This window comes from Acomys minous (genome assembly GCF_964271855.1).
Source record: "Acomys minous genome assembly, chromosome: 1".
Taxonomy (NCBI): domain Eukaryota; kingdom Metazoa; phylum Chordata; class Mammalia; order Rodentia; family Muridae; genus Acomys; species Acomys minous.
The window spans coordinates 184,613,807-184,638,740 of record NC_140483.1 but is presented as its reverse complement, the minus strand read 5'-3'; the positions used below and the strand labels follow the sequence as shown (position 1 = coordinate 184,638,740).

The following is a 24,934-nucleotide window of genomic DNA, read 5'->3' as shown; positions in this document are numbered from 1 at the left end:
ACTGGATGAAAAAAATTTAAATATGTTAAAAATACAATTATTGAAAAGAAGCTTAGGACTTGATATTCATGACCTTGGATTAAGGAGTGATTTCCTAAATATTATACCAAAAGAGCAAACAACGGTAGCAAAAAAAATAATAATAACTTGGATTTAAGACTTCACTAAAATTGGAGACTGGAGGCTCAGTGGGTAAGAACACTGTCTGGCTGCTCTTCCAGATGGCCTGAACATGAGTCCCATCCTGCACTTGGCAACTCACAACCATCTGTAACTCCTAGGGGATCTGAGGCCTTCTTGTAGATTCCATGTGTGTTAGGCACATGTGGTAAACAGGCATATATGCAGACAAGGCACCACACATGTAAAGCAAATATTGTTTTAATTAATACTTTGTCATTGGACACTGTCAAGAAAATAAAGGCAATCTACAAAATAGAAGATCTATTCATAACATTCTAGAATATATAGAATATATATAAATATTCTACAATTTGGCAGCAAAAGAAAATAGTATAATAGTTTTAAAGATTTTTTTTTATGTCTGTGTCTGTTTATCTGTCACCTGTATATGCAGGTACCCACAGAGTCCAGAGGAGGGCGTTGGATCCCCTAGAGTTGTAGTTATAGATGGTTATGAGTGGCCCAATGCCAGGGCTGGAGGCCAAACTTAGGTCTTCTGAGAAGAACATCAAATTCTGGTATCTACTGACCCATCTCCCCAACTCTGAAAAATGATGCAACTTAAACATGGAGATGAACAGACATTTCTTCAAGGAAGAGATGTTTAGTGCCCAATAAGCACGCATAAAGATGTTTGACATGAAAAATCACTAGGATGACACAGATGAAAAAAAATGTGATGAAACTGCCTATATCTAATAATGAAGCCACCATGGACACACAATAGTAAGAATTGGAAAAAATTTATTATGTCTCCGTAAAGCACAAGCCTGTCATACTCAAAGGATGTGCTGAGGCCCTGTGTTCGTGCCCCAGCTTTACACAAAACAGGCCTGGGCTACACAAGAGCCTGTTTAGAAAGGGGCGGGGTAGGGGGTGCACACTCCTAGAGAGTGGCTCAGTAGTTAAGACAGGACCTGAGTTCAGTTCCCAGCACCCAGGCTGGGCAGCTCACAACCACCTGTAACCAGCTTCATAAGATCTAATACCCTCTCCTGGCCTCTTTGGACACGGACTCACATGTCAGACACTCACACACAGTTGTGCATACACATACATAAAAACATTTCCTTTTTTAAAAATAAAAAACAGGGCTTGTGTTGGTAAGGGCTGGAGAAAAATAGGACCTTTACACACTCAACATGTGATTGTCAAATTCTGTGGTCATGGGAGGGAAACAGCTTAGTGGCTCCTTAGGCGTTAAACAGAATTAACCTAGAATGCAGCATCTCCACTTGTACAAGTATGTGTACATAAGAGAATAAAAAAACAGATGCTTAGAAAGAAACTTTGTGTGAATATTCACAGTTAGGGCTATTCAGAGTTGGGAACGTGGAAACAATCTAAATCTCATCAGCAGATGGATAAAATGTGGTAAATACAACCATAATAATGAAATACTTACTCATAGCTCCACATGGACAACTTTTGACATCATGTTAACTATTATGTGGTAAATTTGTGTCAAACGTACAAAATAGGCATAGACAGAGAAAGGGGGTTAGTGGCTTCCAAGTCCTACGGGACGAGATAAAGGGGCACAGGACAGCGATAGCTTTTTAAATGTGTGTGTGTGTGTGTGTGTGTGTGTGTGTGTGTGTGTGTGTGTGTAAACACATGTATATAAAGTTAAATAAAAATAAAGGCAAAATCATTGCATCTTACAGGCTGCGCTCCATGCAGAGCAGTAATAGCTCTCTCCTAACAGAAAGGCCACGGATCATGTGGTCATCCTGTACACAAGGCTGGGTGTGTCAGCAATCGACGTGTGCTGCTAGAGTAGTGTGCTTCTAGGCAGGTCCCAGTGAGCTGCCAGCTTCCGATCTGCATCTGAGTCAGAAAGAAATAGAGTCTTTGTACAAAAGGAGCAAAGATAAAAAATTCAGCCGCGAAGTTTTAATTGCTTTCGATTTTTGACATGATCAGCTTGATTGCTTTTCATGTTCGCTCGAGGGTTTTGTATTTTGGAGGGAAATATTCTTGAAATTTTCATTTTCATTCCTTCAATTTGGGTCAGGATAGATGAGCTTGCCAGGGAGAGTGAGAAGAAAGGGACAGAAAGCAAAGGCTTCCTGCTTCCGGGTCCTTTCTGGGAGGATCAGATGTAGGGTACGTCAAGCCAAGAAAAACTCCTCATAGCTGTGCCCACCTGGTTGGTTTTAGCAAATTCCAGATATAGTCAAGTTAACAGCGAAAAGTAGCCATTACGACTATAGAAGCAGATATCTAGAGTTAGGTGATGGCAGTGGTTACAAAGTATCATGAAGGCAACAAACACCCTGAGACAACACTTTAAAATAAGCAACAGGGTGAAATAACATGGTGGGAATTATATATATTGAAAGACACAAAGATGGATCACAGATTTCCAACTACTTTTATTTAATGTCCAATGTTTTCACAGTGTCCTTTTTCTTCACTGATACAGTAGAACATTTGTCCGTAAGTAGGTCATGACTAAATTGAAGAATTTCTGTTTAATTTAACCATTTAGAAAGGCTTTGTGGTGTGTGTGTGTGTGTGTGTGTGTGTGTGTGTGTGTGTGTGTGTGTGTGTGTCACAAAGAGGGCATTACATAACCTGGAACTGGAGTTCCTGGCAGATGTGAACCACTGTAGGTGGTGGGAATCAAACCTGGGTCTTCTGCAAGAGCAGTATGCAGGCTTAACCACTAAGCCATTTCCTGGGCTCCTAATTTAAGCTTTTATTAGTATATTAATTACAACATTTTCACGCACACATATGACGTGCTTTGATTATAGTCATCTCTGTTTTACCTTGGTTACTCCAACGCCTCCCAGTGTCTTTCTTCATGTCTTCTTATTATTATTCCACAGATGAAATAAAATAACTAAGACATCATTGTGACTATGTCCTGTATCATTTTGTCATAACGATGTCCAGTTCCATCCATTTTCCTCTCAAAGGATTAGTAATAATGCTCCGTCATGTATTCATGTTGCACGTTCTTTATCCACTCTTCTCTTGATAGACATCTAGGCTGATTCCATCACTTGTCTTTTGTGAATTGTGCCACATATACTCAGAAGTGCATGTATCTCTATTTTATGCTGTCTTCCATTTCTTCGAGTATGAAAAACCAATAGGTAAAATTGTAATTAAATTAATTTGATACTGTAATTAAACTTTGGTTTGCTCTAATTGCACTTCCTCTGTGAACCTTGCCTGAACTCTCCTTGGACAAAGCAAATGTCCTCATTGAATGGAGTGTTTATTTGCCTTTCTCCAGCTTCTAATGCTCATCATAATTTGCTCTGGTTTTACTCTTTTGCACTTGTTTCTTTTACATGATGGCTGTTTTATTATCTTTCTTTTAAGTCAGTTCAAGAACTACTGAAACATTAGTAACTTGGTCTTTGTTTTGGCATTTTGGGAGCCTGAAATATCACTCGGTGCGTGGTAGAAGCTCAGCAAAGGCTTCAGTGGCCAGCTGGGTTTGAATATTTGGTTCCCATAAGCAGGCCACATAAATAGCTCCTGAATAGCCATGCCTGCTTGACTTGCTTGTGGCACACTCAGTATTCATTTCCCAGGATGAAAGTAGGTCACATCTGGGACATACGAACAGTTTCAGGAAAAGTTCCCTTGGAAATACAAAGCACTCGAGTGAACATCAAAAGTAATCAAGCTGATCATGTCAAAATTGAAAGCAATTAAAACCTCGTTATTAAATGTTTTGTCTTTGCTCCTTTATTTCGTTGGTTAAGTTTGTAGTAACAGAACAATCTACACTTAAAAAAAGTCAAAGCAGGATAAAATTGGAATCAAAGGGCGTGGACAAAGCACTGCACTTTCTAAGCCTTTTACTTCTTATATTTTCCTCCACCCTGTGGTGATTTTATGTTTGATTGTGAGAGCAACTTCTTCACAAAAGATCTCAGTGCACCTCTAGTGTCCTGGAAAGATACTTGCAACAAAGGGGAAGAAAAGAAGGTTTTGCTGGTAAAAGGATTGGAAAACAAGGGCCTCTCCTGACCCATGTCACATCCAGAATATTCTCACACTGGAAGCTGGGAAAATTATCAAAGTACTGTAATTCCAGGCCCAACAACAAGATTGGTTGGCTGTAGCACACCTTTGCTGAAATAGGTGCATGAGAATGATCATCTCACAAATAACAAGATTTGCTTTGGCTCATTCTCGTAAGTTTCGGTTTATGAGTAGCTGGCTATGTTGCTTTAATATCTGGTCATTCAGCAGTGCTTGGTAGTGCTCAGTCTCTCCAACTCATGGGAAGACTGGAGGAGGTGGAACAGACCAAAGACACTCCCCCAGTGCCTAACTCCCTCGTGCTGGCCCTCTCCACCACCTCCCGATAGGAGCATGGTGGCCACATCTTTGGGGGCATTCTTAAGCCAGAAGACAGCACCCTGTGAGTTTGAGCCGTTCTCCCGTGGTGCTAGGATTGAAGGAATGGCTTCATGAATATTCTCTACCACTGAGCTCATGTATCCCAGCCTTCCCCACCCACTTTTTAAGTTTTGAGATACGGTTTCATTAAATTGTCCAGAGTGGCTTTGAACTGACTTTGTATAGCTCAGGCAAGACTTTCTCTTGTCAAGTAGTTGGAATTCCAGGTCTGTATCACTAATTCCAGCTGCTTAATCATTTTTATATTGGTGTGTGTGTGTGTGTGTGTGTGTGTGTGTGTGTGTGTGTTTAAAAGAGTTAACATATAACCTTTGGTGGTTATATATGTATATTTGTTACTTTTCAAGTTTCTTTAACAGACACATTGCAAAAGCAACAAGCAAAATGTTGGCTCTCAGTCTCAGAGAAACAGTCCATCACTGCAAGAAGGGCAGTGTAGCCATGGTGTTGGTGACATGAGCATGAAGCAGCTGGCCAAACAATCCAGCACCCTCACATTGGGCTCCGATCCAAATTAGAGTCAGAGCATCCTATGTAGAAATATGAACAGAGTTGATAAAAGCAGCAAGCCACCCCAAGGCTTGAAGGGGAGGCCTCAGCAGAAACTAGAGAACACTGTGCTCTTGGAGCTTGTGGTGAGCCAGGCCTTGGAAAGTAGCCTATCTGACACTGTAGTCAGAAAAGTGAGACGCTAGTGTGGAAACCTTGGCATTGAAGCAGTGGTGGGAGATGACTTTTCTATTTTAAATATTTTTTCATACAGCATGTTCTGAATATGATTTACCTCCTTTATCCCCTTCCCAGATCTTCCCCACATCCTCACCCATCAAACCCCACATCTTCATTCTCCAGCCCCTTTTTCAAAAGAGAAAAAAAAACCACAGGCAAATAAAGAGCACAAACAAACCATAATTTAAAAAAGTGAAAGTACAGAACCACAACACACATACACAACCCCCAAACCCATTAAAAACACAAAATCATAAACCATAACATTCAAGCAAAAGACCGGTAAGATTTTTTTAAAATCCCCAAACAAAGCAACATGAGACCAAAAAAATAAAAAATCTACAAAAACATCATTGAGTTAATTTTGTGTTGGCCACCTACTCCTGGGCTTTGGATGTTTATATACTCAGTGAGATGCCATTGGAAAAGTTGATTTTCCCTTGGCAGGCGGTTGTAATTTGTACATAGCTTCTTGGAAAGCGATTAGTGCTCATGTCCACTTTCACTTCCTGGCACAAGGACGCTGTTTGGTTGGAACCTGTGAAATCTCTGTGCATGCCACCACAGGTTCAGTGAGTTCTTATATGCACCAATCCTGTTGTGTCTGGAAGACACTGTTTCCTTAGTGTCACACATCCCCCTCTGGCTTTTATATTTTTTCTGCCTCTACTTGTGCATAGCTCCCTAAGTCCTGAGAGGAGGGGGTTGATGAAAACATCCTATTTATAAGTAAGTGTTCCAAAGTTTCTCACTTTCTGCACATTGTCCAGTTGGCATCTCTGTATTAGTTTCCATCTACTGCAAGAAGACACTGATTTAATGGTATACCAGAATGTCATGGAAGTTACTTTCTTGCTATGTCCCTTTAGAAGAAAAATAATATTTGGTTTTCCTCTAGGCCCATTGCCTATCTATCTGCCCACCTGGGCACTATCAGGCATGAGTTCCATCTCATGGACTAGCCCTTAATCTCAGTCAAGTATTGGTTGGTTACTGCCACAAGCTCTTTGCAATTATTTCACCGGAGTATCTTGCAGGCATTGTGGATCACAGAGTTTGTAGCTGGGTTGGCGTTTGTTTCTCTCCTCTGGTAGAACACAGAATACTTTCCTCTCCTGTGAACACTATCCAATTAAGGTGAAGGCTTCAGTTAGGTACCAGCTTGGCTTCTCCTTGTTCAATGACATATATAAATGCCATCTTCAGCAACAGGCTTTTAGAGAAGTGACTTTTTGTTTGCAGAACTTAGCAGGAAGTCTAAGGAAAAAGACACAGCAGGATAGGCAGAAGGTAGAGAGACCTGAGCACTTGCAGTTTTCAATATTGGCGTCCCAGGATGTGGAGCAGGGCACAGAAGTGAGGGATTGAGACATCACTACTTAATTTTAGAAAGACTCATGAAACAGCATGTGTCAGTCAGCTTCCCATCACTGTAACAAACAACTGATATAAGTAACTTATTATAAGAAAAAGGTTGTTTTAGGCTCACTGTTTTTTAAACATATTTTATTAATTTATTCATATTATATCTAAAATGTTATCCCATCCCTTGTATCCTCCCATTCCTCCCTCCCTCCCATTTTCCCCTTACTCCCCTCCCCTATGACTGTGACTGAGGGGGACCTCCTCCCCCTGTATATGCTCATAGGGTATCAAGTCTCTTCTTGGTAACCTGCTGTCCTTCCTCTGAGTGCCACCAGGCCTCCCCATCCAGGTCAAATATGGGGCACCAGAGTTGGTCCAGGCTCAGTTTTAAAGATTTCTCCCCCTACACTTGTTTGGTTCTCTTGCTTTGGGCAAGGAAGTACAAGATTATGGGAGTGTGTGGTGGAACATATATGTTCACTCATGAGTGGGAAATGATAAAGGAAACAAAGACCACACAATCTCCTCGCTGGGCACTCCACTGGTGAACTGTAGAGCACACAACCCCCTCCCAGGGCACTCCCCTGTGAACAGTACACCTACTAGCAGGTTCCATGCCATTCTAGGAAACACACATTGTCTTCAGTGACATTTTGAGGCATAGAAGATAAAGGCTATATGACAACATTTTCCCCAAAATTTGCTAAATGAAAGCACTGAGGTAGTCAATTTAAATAAACTGCAGAAAATCAAAGGGCTATTGAGTCTCTGGACTATCATTAATACCCATATCTTCCAGCTTCACTTCTGTTTTTCTTATTAGAATGTTGTGTCCTACCTTACTTATATGACCTGCTTATATTTACACACTCTGAATCCTGTAGATAACTATACATTTATTAATTTATGTGGCATAAAATTCAGAGTGAACTTTAGGGTGTTTGGGACTTATATGTAGCTGTGTTCTTGTCTTACCATTTGGTTTTACTGGACTTTGTCTTGGCGTATTTTTTTTTACTTGCTTATTCTCTCTTTATTCTTTTTGTGAATAAAGAGATAAGTAGATAAATAAATAAATGTTCAGTCTTGCATCTGTGTGTAATCCCCTTTCCCCAAATCCAAAGCAGTTGGTCACCGTCCAGCATTTGTTAACCCTTGGGCTCCACCCTAAACATAGATATCCATGATCTTTGCAGTGAGGCTACTTTTGCCTCTATGGTTGAGATGGCTGGTGCTGATTGTAAACCTTTCAGGGCCTAGAAATATCTAGGAAACAAATAACTGGGATGAGAGGTTTCTAGCTGGGGTTGACTAAGGTCTAGAGACCCAAACTGGTGGGACTGGTACCATTTTGTTGGAAACCAAACCAATTCAAGACTTTCTTAGAGGCCCTGCTGAGGACAAAGGTAACCTAGTTCTTTGACTCTGACAACAGACAGATTTGACAGTGTTTAGGCTTGTCTCTAGGCCTTGAAGTAGTTAAGGTTTGTGGTTCCTGAGAACCCAACTTTCTCCCATGAAGGGCTATGGTTTTCAGTTCTAAGGCAGCTGTGTCTAAGGTATACTGTGGTCTCTGTGATCATGGCTTGGTTTAGCTTTCTTCTGACCTTGGCCCTATCTCTCCCTGCAAATAGTACAGATGCTATTCTGTTTGTTTGTTTGGTTGGTTGGTTTTTCAAGGCAGGGTTTCTCTGTGTAGCCTTGGCTGTTCTGGACTTGCTTTGTAGACTAGACTGGCCTCAAATTCACAGAGATTCACCTGCCTCTGCCTCCCCGGGTGCTGGAGTTACAGGTGTGTACCACCATGCCTGGCTAATGCTATTCTTCTTAATAGACTTGTTTTGCATAAGACATAGCTTGTGAAGACTCCTGGCTTCAGATTTTCTATCTTCTTTATCTTCTCATGCCCTGAGGGTCTGCGCTGAATAGAAAGGAGGCAGCAAGCCAAATGTGAGCATTCACCATTTTGCCTCTTGGTTGTGGATGCCATGTGACTGCCTCACCTTCCGAGCCTCAAAGCACTTGCATCCTCTCAAACTGTAAGACACAGCAAGCCCCAATTCCCTTAAGTTGCTGCCACAACTCATCACAGCTGCAAGAAAAGTAAATTATATCACAGTCTTTTTCAACTAAGTGCTCCCAGAAATCACTATTAATCAATTCGTATTCACAGGGGAGTTGAAACCCATTTACTAAATGTAGTGCCATATAACCTGTAACTTAATCTGAGGATATTTAATATTAAATACCCTGTGGAGAGTGGCTTCCATGTATAACAAAGGATGCCCTAAAAGCCTTCTGTGCTAGCTCTTGCATGTGACAAGCGTCACTATCATCTGACTGGCTCGCATGTTTCATGTGCCAAAGCAAAAGGCACACAGCTAGCTGTGCAGGAATGTGTACACACACCCCGTGCAAACCGTTAACCTTCCTTTAACAGGTTCAGATTTACAGCATGACTCCAAGGATACCTTAACTTTGTAAGTGCTGTTTGTTTGGTTTTATCATCTGAGATACAGGCCTCTTTGGCCTTACCAGTGTTGCTAGTACTATAAAAGCTGTAGGGCCGGAAATCCATGGTCTCATATCCTCCCAAAACTTCAATTGCATGCAGAAGAAAGTGAGGAAAGGCTGAAATTCATTGGGCTCCTTTCAAACCCTTTAGTGAAATTCTTAAGAGACCATCTTAAAAGAAGCTCTACCCGTTAGATTGTAATGGGACAGGCATGGTGACACACAGCTATAAAGTGTAGCACTTCGAAATCAGAGATACAAATTGGAGGCCAGCCTGGGCTACGCAGAGAGATGGCAAAGATCATGATCATAATCAAAATATTAGTAATGATAGAAATTTCTTAGTTTTGTGAATATTTGTAGATTTTCATGGTTTTGGGTGTATTACTTTATAATCCACAAACAAAGCTTTAGTTTTTAAAAATAATACCTCCATACATAGTCAAAACGGCTTGCTTCTGTGTGGCTAATATCCAAACTAGATTGCTGCCATTAAGCCACTCTTCAACAAAATCATCCCCCATCTACTGCTGTGCAGACCTGGGTGCATGAAGTCCGTGCGTTTCGGTCAGGATCGTGAAGGGTCCCTGCTCAGGCTGACAACCTGGACACTTCTCTTGCACTTAGGAGACGCCGACACTGTATGCGTCAGATACATTCTGTGCTATGATAGTGGAATACAAATTTACAGGAAGTTCATTTTCTGGCCCTGCCCAATGTAGAAGCATCCAAAAAGGAAGGAAGAAGGTCAGATGGCTCCTCATGTCCCTCACTCCTGAGGGCTGTTTTTGCTTCTACTGAGATAATAATATGATTTCTGTCCTTTACTATTTTGATGGGATGTGTTACGTGGGTCAGTTTGCATATGTTGAACCACCCATGCATCCTTTGGATAAATCACATGATTGTGGCTTACAGTGAGTTCTACGTGCTTGTGAGCCTGGGTTTGTTAGTGTTTCGTTGAGAATCCTTTAGAATCACTTGAGAACTGAGAACTGGAGTTAGTTCTGGAAGAGGCCTAGGAGTCAGCACAGAACATACTCAGAAACCAAATTCTTAGCACAAAGGAGCTTCATTTACCTTAAAAGGATAAGCAGGCTGCCTCTGTTTCAGGCAAAGACAGCAATGACTGACTACCATATAGACATCTCAAGGGCTCTAGCACAGGAAAAAAGTTGGGGTGGCTGTCTCTAATTGGCTAGGGAGGAAAAGAAAAGAGATGCGGTAGCAGGCTTTCTCTCCCCACCCCCATCATGTAGCCTGGCTTTTCTTTGTCAGAAGATTTTTTATTTCGGGTTCAATTAATTTTATTTTTTGTTTGACAATTTAGGTTCTCTATGGATTATTGATTCGAGTTTGAAAGGTTTCATATGTCCAGAAGTTGATTGATTTATTCTAGGTTTTCCAAGTTATGGCGATGCTAATGGTTTGTTCTAGTTTGACTTCTGTGGCTGTGATAAAACTCTCTGACCAAAGCAACGTGGGAGGAAAGAGTTTATTTAGCTCACACTTCCAGGTAACAGTCCATCACTGAGGGAGTCAGGGCAGAAGCTTAAGCAAACCACAGAGGGATGCTGCTTGCTGGCTCACGTTCACATAGCTTTCATGTACAGCCAAGCCCCAGGTGCCTAGCAATGCTGCAGCCCACAGCAGTCATCAATCTAGACAACTTCTCAGATTCAGCCACAGGCCATTCTGATGGACACAATTCTTCATCTGAGCTTCTCCCCTCCCAGGTCACTATATTGTGTCAAGTTGACAATAAAGAATAATAAAGCCAAAGGTGGTGTCTCCTCTGTTAAATCTGATTTTATTTGCTTTTTTTTCTGGGTTAGTCTAGCTGAAATTTTATAAATTTTCTTTATCTTTTAAAAGAAATTATTCATGCTATTGATTATTTTTAATATCATCCAGTCTTTATTATATCTTTCCTTCTAATTTTGGGACATTTATTCTTTTCTTCCCTAGTTCATTGAGTTGTATCAGTATATCATTAATTTGAAATCTCAACCTAGATGTCCCTCAGCCAAGGAACAGATAAAGAAACTGTGGCACATTTACACACTGGAACACTATAAAGACATTGTGAAGCTTGGAAGCAAATGGATAAAACTAGAAAGATTATCCTGAGTGAGGTAACCCAGATACACAAAGACACACATGGTATGTACTCACTTAAAAGTGGAGTTTAGCCATATAGTACAGGATAAACATACTTCAGTGCACAGATCCAAAGAAAATAAGTAACAAGGAGGATCTCCGGGAGGATGCTTAAATCTTATTCAGAAGGGAGAAATAGAAAAAACAGGGGTAGTGGTTGAAGAAAGGGAACAAGGTAGGAGAGAGAGGACAGATATCAGACCTGGGGAGAGCGGGGGTGGGGGTGGGGGGACAGAAGGCCTGTCGAGAAAAGAGAAACTGTGGGCCTGGGCATCTCTGTGAGAAGTTGGAGACCTAAACCAGGGTAGACTCCGGGGAGGATATGACGGGGACTCTAACAGAGACCCCTACTTGCAGGGGCCATAGAGACTGGTGAGGACACCCTCTATCTCATTGTTCAACATAAACATTTATTGTGTCTACTCTATTGCAAAATCACATGAGTTTTGCTAAGTTTTATTTATGTTTTTGTTTATTCTTTCATTTACCTTTGCTTTCATAACTGATGCATTATTTATTGAGAGGAATTTTGCATGTATATGCAGGTGTGTGTGTGTGTGTGTGTGTGTGTGTGTGTGTGTGTGTGTGTGTGTAGGTCTAAGGTTATGTTGGGTGTCTTCCTTGAGTGTTCCCCCTATTATTGAGACAAGTCTCTTGCTATACCTGGAGTGGCCTGATTTCTGAAAAAGCATTGTGTTCCTTTGCAGAGGTCTTATTAGCCCAGCGTCTTCATGCTTCTGTGTCTGTGCATTAGTGTCTGTGCATTAGATTGGTCATCTGCCTGTATCAATTTTATGGGGTAGCTTTCCTGGCCAAAGACTTTGAGTTAGTGACGTGACCTACCCTGTTGCTTACACATGCTACAGCATTGGCTTTATCCCAACCAAGCGTTTTTTAGACAATAAGATTTTGCTTCCTAGCCCAGGCTGATCTCAAGTTCTCTGTCTTTTTGCTTCAGCCTTCTGAGCACGAGGACGCGTGTGCTCACAATGCCTGGCTTTCCAGGTGGACACTTCCATGGCTCGATGTCAGCGAAGTCTATGGTGTCTTTTTCAAGCCTCGTCTACAGCAGTTTGGGGATTGTGTTATCAGATAGGATGTGGCCCTTTTTGGTGAAGTAAGCTCACTGAACACTCAGGGTCTTCTGCATCTGGCAGCCAGCGACTGTGAGACACTCATCGTTTCCCAGAGGCCATGTTTGTGAAGATGGGGCCATCTTGATGGGCTGAAGCTGGTGAGCATGCTCAGTAGTAGACTAGGGTGCCTGTTACTATCTAAGGGCCACACCAATGTGTTAGTCTTGTCTCTACTGTGACAAATATCCAAGAAACAATTAGAAAAGAAGATTGAATCTGAATCACAATTTTAGAGGCTTTGTTGGTAGGTTTTCTACATCTGTGATTCTCTGCCCAAATGCCAGACACGACGAGCACACCTGTAATCCTAATGCTCAGGCCTAATATCATGGAAAAGGACTTGGTGAAACATGTTCATTTCAGGGCTGCCAGGAAGTAGAAAAAGGTGTGCTCAGCCATGGGCAGAGCCAGGATGGATCCTTCAAAGTCATGCCCCAACAACCACTTCCTCTGACTAGGTTCTACCATTGTTCAATCAATGCCCAGAGTCTATTCAATTTTTGAACCCATAAGTAATTGAATAATTGATTAGGTCAGAGCCCTCATGATCTACTTATTTCTGAAAATGCCTTCATGTGCCCAGCGATCAATTTTACAGATCTTCTAGGTATCTCTCAGTACAAAGATGTTGACACTGAAGATTAACTATTACAGTAGTTGATTTCACAGGGCTGACTTACTTGAGAGGTCTTCTCAAGCTGCTCTAGGCAATTCTAGGAGTGTTCTTACAGCTTCTAAGAACGGTCTCTAGAAAGGAAGGCTTTCCTCTTTGGGTCCTGAGTAAATTGGGACAATCAGGAAAGGCTGCAGTTAACTGCTTCCCTGGGCCTCCGTGGCCTAGCTTCTGAGGGATGGCTGCTTCCTGGGCTGAAGGTAAACAAACGGGAAGGGCTGGATTTCTGCTTTCTAGGTTCAAGGATGGGGAGAGGGGCCCCAGGACTGCCTAAGGCCAGTGGAGCATCGGCAAGGCTGTGATATTACTTTCTGTGAACATGTGCAAGCCTCAGGTTATTCCCGGATGATAGAAGAGGATTCGAGATTAGAGCCAGAGTGAAAGTGCACTCAACGTGAGCTGTGCTTTCCTCCATTCATTCTGTGATGTGCTAACCTGAAAACTCCTCACGCTGATCGCAGGGCTTGCGAAGGCTACAGAGGCCCGCAGTAGAGAACACCTCCAGTGTCTGATGTGGATACTGTCTTGGGTCTTCGGCTTACTATTTCACTGGCAAGTGAAATACCTCTTAGCTCATGGTTGATCTTGAGAGAAGAAATGGCCTTTTATTTGCTAGGCTATAAATCTCTGTGCTCTGCAATGCATCTACCATATCCCCACCACAGGCTCAAGTACCCAGTGAAACAAATCTCTCTCTTTCACACACACTCTTGCTCTCTAGTTCTTACACACTCACTCATTCTCCTGATTCTTTGTTGTAAAGGAAACACCGAGGCATCTCTAGGCAGCCATATTGCTGATTTCTTTATATGGAAAATTATTTGTCAGGAACATATAATTAATAAGATTACTAGACTATAAAATATGACCATGAGGCCTTTTGCAAGTGAGAACGAGATGGTAATGTTTTCAGTGTTTAGGAGAAGCCAGAGTTCTATAAGGGATTGTTTATAGAAATCCTCCAAGGACTGAGTGGATGAGAAAATAATGCAAATAATAGCACATTTTTACAATTGAAGTATCTCAAGTGAACCTTCTTTATTGATCTGGCCTTGGTGAGATGCAAAGACTGCTAAGAAAAAAAAATGCTAGTATGCTTCAGAGTGATGCAGGATGCTGTAATAATTCCTATGGATTTATATCAGATTAGAAAAGTTTCTAGTTGGGGGCTGAGGGATACTGAGGAGGTAGGAGAACCCAATTTCACATAAGCCTGCATTTCTTTGCTTTTTGTTTTTGTTTTTTTTTTCTTTTCTTTTCCTTTCCTTTTCTTTTCTTTTTCTTTTTTTTCTCCTGGTTTTTCAAGACAAGGTTTCTTTGTGCTCATTTTGCTGAGATTGGATTTAAGATTCAGTTTAAGTTAAGATATGTATATTTATTTAGGATTTCCATTAAGTGGATGTGCTGCCGCATTGGCAGATGTGTAAAATATGATGCAAGGAATGTGTTTCAATCAATAGTAGTGAAGGTTATCAAGAAAAAGCAATTGTCTTCCTGGTTTTAATGGGAGTAGCCATCACCCCTAATTCACATACTTCTGTCATTGCTGCCTTGGGATATGGTGTGTTGAGCTATAATGGCAGAGGCCTTATGATGTCTCTTCCTGGCCTTAATGGGAGTAGCCAGGCCCCATCATTCACATATTGTCTGCGACTGCATCCTTGTAACAATGGCAAGGCAGTGTTGAACAGCAGTGACAGTGACTGTATGGCACACAAAGCCAATCTGGTTTACTGTGTGGCCCTTGGTGGGACATTTGCTAACCCCCCTGCTCCACATGCACAATGTGTATCTAGTGACTAGAGTTAGGACTACAGCTCCCTCCAGTGGTAAGTCTCACTTTCCAAGCTTTCTCAGTGGGTGAGAGGAGGGGACCTTGCTAACAGCCCTCGTTTTCTAACTCATGAGGCCTCAGCTTTTCTCTCTTTGAGTCACAGGGTAATAAAACCGTGATCTTGTAGTTCCAATGCGGCATGCTCTGCTGCCTACCACCAATGAAAAAGCATCAGCTGCGCTTAACTCACTCCAAAATAACCTGATGTGAAGATGAGGTATTGCAGTGCTGCTTACAACCATGCGATGGTGAACAAATTATTTGATGTCTTGGAAACTCGGTTTCCTTAGCTGCACAGCAGAAGTGTTATTTACTCCCAGGGCTGTAAGGACAGACTGACATGAGGAAAGCTTTATATACAATTGACATTCCAGAAGGGTAGGTGTTATTTGTCTTAGTCAATTCTACTGCTGTTAAGACACACCATGGCCACGGCAACTCTTATTAAGAAAAGCACTTAATTCGGTCTTGCTTGCAGTTGCTGACAGGTTTACTCTATTGTCATCATGGTGGGAAACGTGGCAGCCTGCAGGCAGGCATGGTGCTGGAAAGGAACTGAATATTCTACATCAGGATCCGCAAGCAGCAGAAAGAGAGAGAGACTGAGTCTGGCTTGTACATTTGAAACTCCAAAGCCCACCCCCCAGTGACACACTTCCTCCAACAAGACCACACCTCCTAATAACTGTCAAGTAGTGCTACTCCCTAATGACCAATCGAAAATTATGATTGAGAACTTTGGCAAGATATTTCTTGTGAACTTGAGTTATTTACTGCTGCTCCCCAAAACCGGCTCCGGGGAACAGCGAAGGGGAGGGAAGAGAGGTGGATCCTCGGTAGGGAGAATTAAGCAGGTGGTGAGCTGCTGGTTAAGGGAAGCCAACCGTTGATTGAGCAACTAGCTAGAAGAACCAGTTGTTGAGGAACAGAGGCAAAAGAAATCCTCAGAGACTCAGGCCTACCTTAAGGCAAGCTGCAGGGCTTCAAGCCCAGGAGAACTGTAGCTTCTGGTTCTCTGTCTTTGTCTCTTTCCTGCTGTTTGTCTGACTCTTTGCTCATTGTCACCCATCTTTCTATCTCTCTTCGTGCTTGCTGTCACCCATCTGTCTATGTCACATGATGTTCCCCATCTCACTCTAGCTTACTCTCTCATGTCTGTTCCTTGCTTCCCCATTCTCCATGGGCCAACCTCAGTATTTTATTAAAATGAAGTTCAATTTTTTTCATTACAGATCACATCATGATTTTTTTTCTGTCTTTTAGGCAATCAAAAATCAACAGAGTAACAAGAAAACACAAAAAGTTCTGTAACCTACAATAAAGCATACAACAAAAATTAATCAATTTTCAAACAGTGGTCATCATAAACTGATCATTATTTAAAAAAAATACGAGGTAAAGTTTAATTATAAATTTCCTGAGCTAAAGCCAATGTATTTATAAGATTGTCATAGCAAGATAACTTGAGATAAATATTTTCTTAAGAAAAAAATTGACCTACTTCCAGTCCCAGACCAACAGGTGTGCTGTCCAAGCCTAGGCTAACTGCCAAGGGGTCCTGTATTGTAAAACATCTATAAGGCGTGACATTCCAAGGCCGCCTTCTACTACTCTCAAAGTAGATTCTAAAGAAACGTTTCTATAGCTAACAGTATCTAGCCAGGTACTGTTCTGTCCAGGTCTTAACTTTCCTTCATGCAGTTTCTGCTTGGGCGCTCACAGTCAGAGCAAAAAAAAGTTTTCTCTGTATGAATGTCCTTAGGGCTGAGAAATAAAGAGAAAAAGTCAGTTTTAGGAGGGGAAAAAAAGCAGATTTTAGACAATATTACACCTGGACCATACATACTAATTAGGAGTAGTGGTGATCAACCAGAGATCTTAGGAACTTTGTCAAGCAAACCCTCGACAGCTGTTCTAGATGTCTGGAGATCATGCTGGACTGTCGGAGGTCTCTGGAGCTCTGTCAAGCAAAGCCTCTATGACTTGTCTTCATGTCTGTGACAATTTACATTCTCTGTGCCTCATTATCTTCTGTTATAAAAGGGATGGCAATGATATAGGTTTGTAGTAAGGTCAAAATTTAAAAAAAAATGGTTTAGAACAAAGCTTGCCCATGGGGCATTTACTCGGTATTAGTTACTATTATAAGTAGTTGTTCATATTGGCACACAGACTCAGAAACAAAAGTTGTGCTTAAAACACGGAATGAGGGAGGGAAGAATGGGAAGATACAAGGGATGGGATAACCATTGGGATGTAACAAGAATAAATTAATAAAAAATATTCAATATAAAAAAAGAAAAAAGAAACACGGAATGAGAAACACTATTTTACGGTGCTGATCTAAATTTTTTGTACAAGTGCAAAAGAATGACAGGGACAATGAACTGGGAAGAGGGGAACTCATTCCAGAGTTGCAGCATGAGGGATTTTCAACCACGTCCTCACCAATCCAGCCACCTTTGTGACAGTTACCATTGTACGTATAGTTATTTCCTGTAGACTTTACAACATCCAGGAATGTTCTTGTAAATTTCTCTACTAAACGGGCAGGTGCTACCAAGGCTAAATACATGTTCCTGGCACAAACACCAGGAAATCTATGACGTGTCTGCTGTTAGAAGGGTAGGCCTGAAACATCCACGCGAATACTTGGACGCACTATGTTCCCCTCAGGGCACCTGTGGAAACAGCAGAGCCGATGCCCTGCAAGTCATGACTTAAGGACCATGAGAGGCCTGGTGGGGAGGAGCTGGTGCAGACTCTCGTTGGTATCCAGGGCCTAAAATGAAATCACAGGGGCAGAGTGGTTTGGGCTTGATTCAGGTCAGAATCAGATTTTAGTTTAGCTGAATGACTTGCCACAACCAAGATAGAACCAGATGGTGTGCTTCTGGAAACTTCAGCCTTGCTTTGGGTCAGGATATCTATTGTCACCAGAGATGCCAGCTATAAAGTGAACCGGTCTGATAGGGTAGATGGTGCTGAGGCAAGAGACAACCTTAAAAACCGCAGTGGTTCCAGCAACAGAGGCTATGTTTCATCAAGACTCCTTGTTCATTTTGGATTGATGGGAGTTGGGTATGGAGTCACACTCCTTCTGACTCTCGGCCTGAGGGAGCATCCTCGTCTGGTACCTCACTGGCTTGTGGTATAGGGAAGAGAGCTCTGGAGACACGCTGGCTGTCAAAGACGTGGTCAAGATCCTGTAATCATTAAACTCATAAGTTGTTAAGCTCATCAGTCACAGGGAGGACCAAGAGTGGAGCACAGGGACAGAAGCCCAGTGCACATCTTCTGTCAGCATCGCATCATGGGGACTGCACCACAGTAGCTGTTTCCAGTCAGAAATCATGCTCAAACTACTGTACCAACCAAGGACAATGCATGCAGTAAACCTAGAACCCCTATCCAGATCTAGCCAATGGACAGCACATTCTCCACAGTTGTGTGGAGAGCAGGGACTGACTCTGGCATGAACTCTGGTGCCCCCTATTTGACCACTCCTCCTTGGAGGGGAGGCTGGTGGCACTCAGAGGAAGAGTAAGGAGGCTACCAGGATGAGACCTGATAGGCTGTGATCATATGATGGGGGAGGAGGTCCCCTTCTGTCACAGACCTAGGAGAGGGGAATAGGATGAAAGAGGGAGGGAGAGAGGAACAGGATGATACAAGTGAGGTGATAACAATTGAGATGTAATCTGAATAAATTACTTAAATTTAAAAAAAGCTAAGTATTTATATTCACTAAATTAAATCTTCTATTAGCTCTGGAATCACATTTTTGTTATTTATACACGGTTACAAATTAAAATTTATGGACATTATTTTTTTTCCCCAAGATACTGTCTCACAGTAGGAACCGTAGTGATTTCCTTGGCCCAGCCAAGAGGCACAATAGAATCACGTAGGAGCTGTAGTAACAGAATGCCTAATACCTTCCAAGGCATTACCTAAGGGCTTTTTAACATTGTGCAATAGGAAGCTTGCTGAATCTTCCCCACCTGGGGAAGTATCTAGTAGAAAGCTTCAGTGAGAGGGAAGGATCCCCTCTTCGGCTTCTCGTCCATGGCTAAGGGCCCATTCTCTTCTCGTCCATGGCTAAGGGCCCATTCTCTTCTGCTAAGCTGTTCCTGAATTTTGAGATGCTGAAGGTATCCTGGGCATGCTGTTCCTTGTCTCAGATGTAGTTTTCCTTTTCCTACAAAGCAGTGAGAACCCAACGTCCGGTCTGAGAATTTAGGATGGTCATCACCACAAAAACACTGTATCCACAGGGCAAGTTGTGGGGAAGGGGTTTTTCCAAGATGGTACAATGAGGTACCCTCCAAGGCTTTGCACCTAGACAGACATGGGGTTGGATCCTGTCACCACACTGTGGTTTTCTTGGTTTTTGTTTTTTGGGTTTTTTTTTCTGACTGTGATCTCCTCTGCTGCACTGTGAGGTTAATGCTGTGAACCTCAAGATGTGGTAATAAGGACTGAGGAGAATTAACAGGAAAGACCACATTCTTCTGTTTCTGACTTTCCTAACAACAGACAGACATTGCCCTCAGCAGGGCTTTGTGGGGGCCGGCTTAGGCATGCCCTAGTGCCTTAGTCAGACCCCATCGGCTTTACCAGCCAGAGCGCATTTAATGTGGGTCCTAACATCTTGTGCCTAGGTACTGCCCTATCCTCTTCCTCTTCTGGGGAGTTCCCCAGTCCCTTATTCCATTCTGGTTGGGGCTTCCTGTGTGGATAGGAACATACTCACACCCAACTTCATGCTGGGCCACACCTACCATCTCTGTGCCCTTGGATAGCAGGCACTGCTGTGGCAGAGCTGGCCTTCTCAGCGCAGTGTAACAGTGCCGCTCTAGTGTCTAGGCCCTGGACAAGAGACACAAGGCCCAGGCAGCCGAGCCGTGTGCTGTATGTACTTATGTCATTCAATGTCATATTCCTCTCTTAGTTTGCTTTCTATTGCTGTGATTAAAAAAAAAAAAAACGTAATGGCCACAAGCAACGTGGAGAGAAACGGGTGTATTCGGCATGTGAGTTCTGATCACAGCCCATCAGGAAAGGAAGACGTGGCAGGAGCTCACAGCCAGAACTGAACCGAGTCCGTGGAGGAACACTGCTTAGTCAAGCCTCACTCTCCCTCCATGACCCACCTAGTCCTGAGCTTTCCACTGCAGTTGAAGTTGTACTCTCCAGGCTCTCCTGGCCTTCCACAGTGTCCTCAGCCTTGGCTGTATCCCATGACGTCTTCTTGACTTCAAAACCAGCGCCACATGGGAGACTCTCACACATGACAGAGTTCGGCTGCCAGCATGGGGTACAGTCTCTGGACCACAGCACCAGTGTGCTGACTCTGAGGAGGTAGTCCCCGAAGGTCAATGCTGCTGCTCTCTCTTTAGTCACAGATAATCTCTCAGCTCCCGCTGTCCAGCATCTAATGCCCTAGTAAGGCAAAGGTTTAGCTTAAGTAGTCTGGTCTTTTGTTAATCATAGCTAATTCTTCACGCCAGCCTGACTAGAACCACATGTGCTTAATTAAAAAACAAACAAACAAACAACCCATACAAATGGCCCTGATAGTCTTTGCTTCTCTCTGAAACTTCACAAGCCAAACTTCCATTGCCTGCATTTCTCCCCATATTTTTACCTTCCAGGCTCCCACGGGATAGGGCATTAAGCTCTGAGCACTCAGTGGCTTTTCTGCCCCAAGTTCCGGACGCTTGCACAGTCCTCCCTTGTACTCCACCCATCCCTGGTACCAGCATCTGTTCTACTTCGCTCTCTATTGCTGTGATAAACATCATGACTAAAGGGACCTGCAGACCACAGGGTGCCACCCTCTGCACCCGGAATTAGGCCCAGACCACACCCAAACACCAATTTCCCAGCCCAGAGCAAATGCAAAGAGATCCTTTGAAAGGCAAGGCAGAAGGACAGGTGGCTGAGTTAGCAAGGGGCAGAAAGGTAAAAGGCAGAACCTGTCAGTGCCATGCTTGCTACTCGTGAGCCTGTGTTTGCTGTGGTCTGGCCTGCTAGAGGCCTTCATTCCTGTCTTTTATTATTGGGTTGTTAAATATGGGTAAGACCGTGCCATTCTCTCTGGTTGCTTCCTGCCAATTTAGGGGTGAAGATCAAGGAACAGGGAGTCATAAATCTAACAGAATTGAAAGTAGGTCTGGCAGAGGAGGAAGTGGGAAAATAAGAGGCCCAGAAGGAAAGACCAAATTCAGTAATCTCTATGTCTAGGAGCTGAAAGGTTCCTGGACCATAGACTGGTGATTGCTCCATAAAAGTCGCCGGGCTCACGGAAGGACATTGCAGATACCAGGAGTCCTCCCAGAGGCCAGCAGGGCACTGCCCCCATGGCCAGAAGAGATGTTCATCTTCAGTGGCAAGAGGCTGGTGATGCCTCCAGCTGATTAGGTTTAGTTACTGATTTGCTGAATTTGTGTTAGGAATTTCTCTTAGGAAAGAGAAAAGGCAGTTAAGGAGTAGAGGGGCAAAAGGTAATAGAACAACAATGATAATTATAAGCCCCCCACAAAGGCCAGATCCAACCCATTAGTGGGCACTGGAACCAGCTGTGGAGCTGGGATCAAAGTGGGTCCTCAGAAAGGCAGGTTAGCTTATAAACATCTCCTCCATCGCCCCCAGTTGATGGGTATCAGCATTCTCCTCTAAGGAACAGACAAGTTCCCCCTTTCTCTGCTGTTAAGAAATCTACTACCAAAATGAGACTTGATAGGCTGTGACCATATGGTGGAGGAGGAGGTCCCCTTCTATCAAAGACCTAGGGGAGGGGAGTAGGGTGAAAGAGGGAGGGAGGGGGGAATGGGGAGGTACAAGTGAGGGAATAACAATTGACATGTAATCTGAATACATTAATTAAATAAAGAAAGAGATCTAAGGCCTGCTGGTTCTGGAGAGAGAGCCTTGGGCCCGAGAAGTGAGCTGTCGGCTGTAGGTCAGAGATTGGACTGTGGATCTATAGAGAGCTGTAATTTTGTCTCAGACTCTTAAGTTGTGAGAACAGAGTGACCCAAAACACTTTTGGCCATAGCTGTCCCACTTAAGGCAGTGGCCAGACTTATGCCCAGGCAGAAATGCAGCCTTGCGGGGGTGGGGGTGGGGTGGGGGGAGTGAGATCTTGAGAGGATCCAGTAGAAATCAGACTGACTACACAAAGTTATTGGGGGAATTCTGCTACCAAAAATTAGGGTCTGGTTTCATTGGAGGGGGAATATAATTTAAAAGACTAATATTGCATCAAAATAACCTTCCCTGGGGTGCCCAGGTTAGCTTTGAACTTGAAACATTCTGGGAACATAGGTGATTGGGGAGGTTTTTTTTAAGTGTTGAAAGGGATGGGTAGTAACAAATTTTGGGGAATTGGTGCAGAAAGGATGAGAGAACTTGTCTCTGGCTCTCAAAGGAGAGCTTGGGTTGCTGGGAACAGAGGTTGGTAGTGTGGGGTGGGGGTGGAACACTGGTAACCAGGGCATCACAGGCAAGAAGCACTGAGGTTAGGGGAGGGCATTGAAGGGAGGCACAGAGAACGCAGTAGGAGACATCGAAGGAGGGATCTGTGAAATTGAGAAGAGAGAGAGTTTGTTGGATGACCTCGGCCCAAGTGAGGGTTTGGCCAGGAGAGTGTGTGCATCAAAGGGGAGATGAACAGGGATGTTCGGATTTATTTATGTCTTGTAATTGGGAGTGTAGAGCTTGTTAAAGCAGTTGATGTCCAAGAACACCTGGACTGACAACGTGATTAGGGAAGCCAGTTAGCAGGGATTGTTTGTGGAGAGCCACAGATAGCAGCGCCCCTGCTGCTTCCCCAGCGCAATGCGCCCCCTTCTTGCGCATGCACAGTGAGTAAACCTTATACGCATGCGCAGTGAGCAAGCCCCTTATGTGCATGCCTGAAGGCATGACGTAAGGTGGCGTGATTCGAACAAGACATAGTGTGAGGTGGTGTGATCCGAATGCACCAACCAGGAGTGACGACGTGGCAGTTTCTGATAGGACAGGCACACTATAAAGGTTCTGTGGGAGCTTTTCCCGGGGTCACTCTGGTAGTCAAGGATCCTGAATAAAAGACTGCTGTAAGAAGAGTTCCCGGTGTTGGTGTCTTTCCTGCTGGACGGGAGTGGCATCGACATTTTGGTGGCCCGTACGGGGAATCTCAGAACTTGCGGCAGCCAGGGCAGCTAGCTGGTAAGTTCCCGGTCAGTGGGACATAATTGTTAAGTTCTCAGGTTCTTCAGTGGATTCTTCTTCAAGACTCTACACTGAATCTTCTTGCGTGGTGCTCGGAGGGCTCTTTGGATCTCTGGGCTTTTCAAGATTCTGCTAAGATCTGTGTTCATCATCTTGTGCATGGGAAGGTTGTAGTTACTCTTGAGGGAAGCAGCCTCACGCCATGTCCCATACAACTCATCCAACTTCCGGAAAGCACTCTCAGTCCAAATGCAGAAACGCCCACATGCCCACCAGGAGCGAGTTTCAGAATGTTGAGCTTGCTCACGTTAAGCAGAGTAATACCAAGGATGTTCCTGAAAGCTTTGATGATACCATTATCTTCATTATAGATGATGCAGGGCCCCCTGCGCTGGATTCGGCGTCGGTTTCTCATTTTGCCCTTGCCAGCTCTCATTCTCTGAGAAGCATAGACCTTTTTGATGTCATTCCAAGCTTTAAGTTTCTTAAGAAGCTGAACAGCTTCCTTGGTCTTCTTGTAATCTTCAACCTTATCTTCAACCACCAAAGGCAGCTCAGGAACTTCCTCAATGCGATGACCTTTAGACATTACCAAAGCTGGCAAGGCTGAGGCAGCCAGAGCAGAGCAGATGGCGTATCGTTTCTGGGTTGTGTTCACTCTTCGGTGTCAACGACGCCAGGTTTTTGTTGGCGCAAACATGCGGCCTCCACGACACATGTTTCCAAAGGCACCCAGGCCAGAACGGTGGGTCCCACCGCCTCGAACTCTGCGAATTCGAGCCACAGCTCTGCCAGTTCCCCAAGACTCAGCACTGGTCTGATGATCTGCTAGCTCACTGACTGCATATGGCTGTCTGTTGTTCTTTCTCAAGTTGGTGTGAACAAAGTTCACAATATCTGGCCGAATAGGAGCTTTGAACACAGCTGGCAATGATTGTTAACTGTGACTTTTAACCCAAGGGCTAAAGGGGATGGCCTGTTTTCCTTTGTGAAATACACACATCTTGGACTCCAGTGGCCCATCTATCCTCTCATGGATCTCAGATGGATATTTGGAGAACGTGGAGTTTAGTAGTATGGTGGAGTCCGAATCATATGAGTGGCTTTCCCACGTCTTGCACTAGGACATGTGCAGGTGGTCCAATGTTCTTTGCAGACCCAGTAGGGCCATCTCCCATATTCAGATGTCGGACTGATATAAAGTGAAGCAGGCAAAGGGTAGACTGTTATGATTTACAAAAAATAGAGCAGGACTGAATAAAGACTGTCACAGGAGCACTGACTCTAGCTGCGGGACAGAAAGCCTTGGTGATAACCTAAGCAGAGTTTTTGTGAATTATGAGTGTTTTCCTGACCTGGAACTGCCAGGCGTACTGACAATGAAGTGGGTGAAGGAATCGCAGGAGTGGGAAAAGGGGAATGAGATCCATCTTGTTCAGCAGTAGGGGCCAGTGGAGAATCACTGAGTAATCTTAAGGGAGCACTAACCTGAGAGTGTGGATGAGTATGTGAAGTAGGAGGGGGAGGGGGAGGGGAGCACTGAAGGATGGGAGGAGAATGAAATGTTTTTGTTGTTGTTGTCTTTTTTGTTATTTTTATTCACATTACCTCCTGATTGTAATCCCCCCTCCCTCTTACCTTCCTGTTCCCACCCTCCCTCCCTCTTCTGGTCTACTCCCCTCCTCTAGACCTCTGACAGGTGGGGTCCTCCACCCCCACTATCTGACC

General features: G+C 43.6%; 1 protein-coding gene across 1 annotated transcript; it reads right to left on the bottom strand.

The window, feature by feature from the left end:
* Positions 1-23,232: 23,232 nt before the first annotated feature.
* LOC311597146 (large ribosomal subunit protein uL4-like) lies at positions 23,233-24,137 on the bottom strand (the record flags this gene model as incomplete). The annotated part of the gene is given in 3 exon segments (XM_084781279.1): positions 23,233-23,471; positions 23,474-23,873; positions 23,877-24,137. Coding segments are annotated over 3 exon segments (900 nt in total), but the record flags the coding sequence as incomplete, so codon positions are not given.
* Positions 24,138-24,934: the final 797 nt, after the last annotated feature.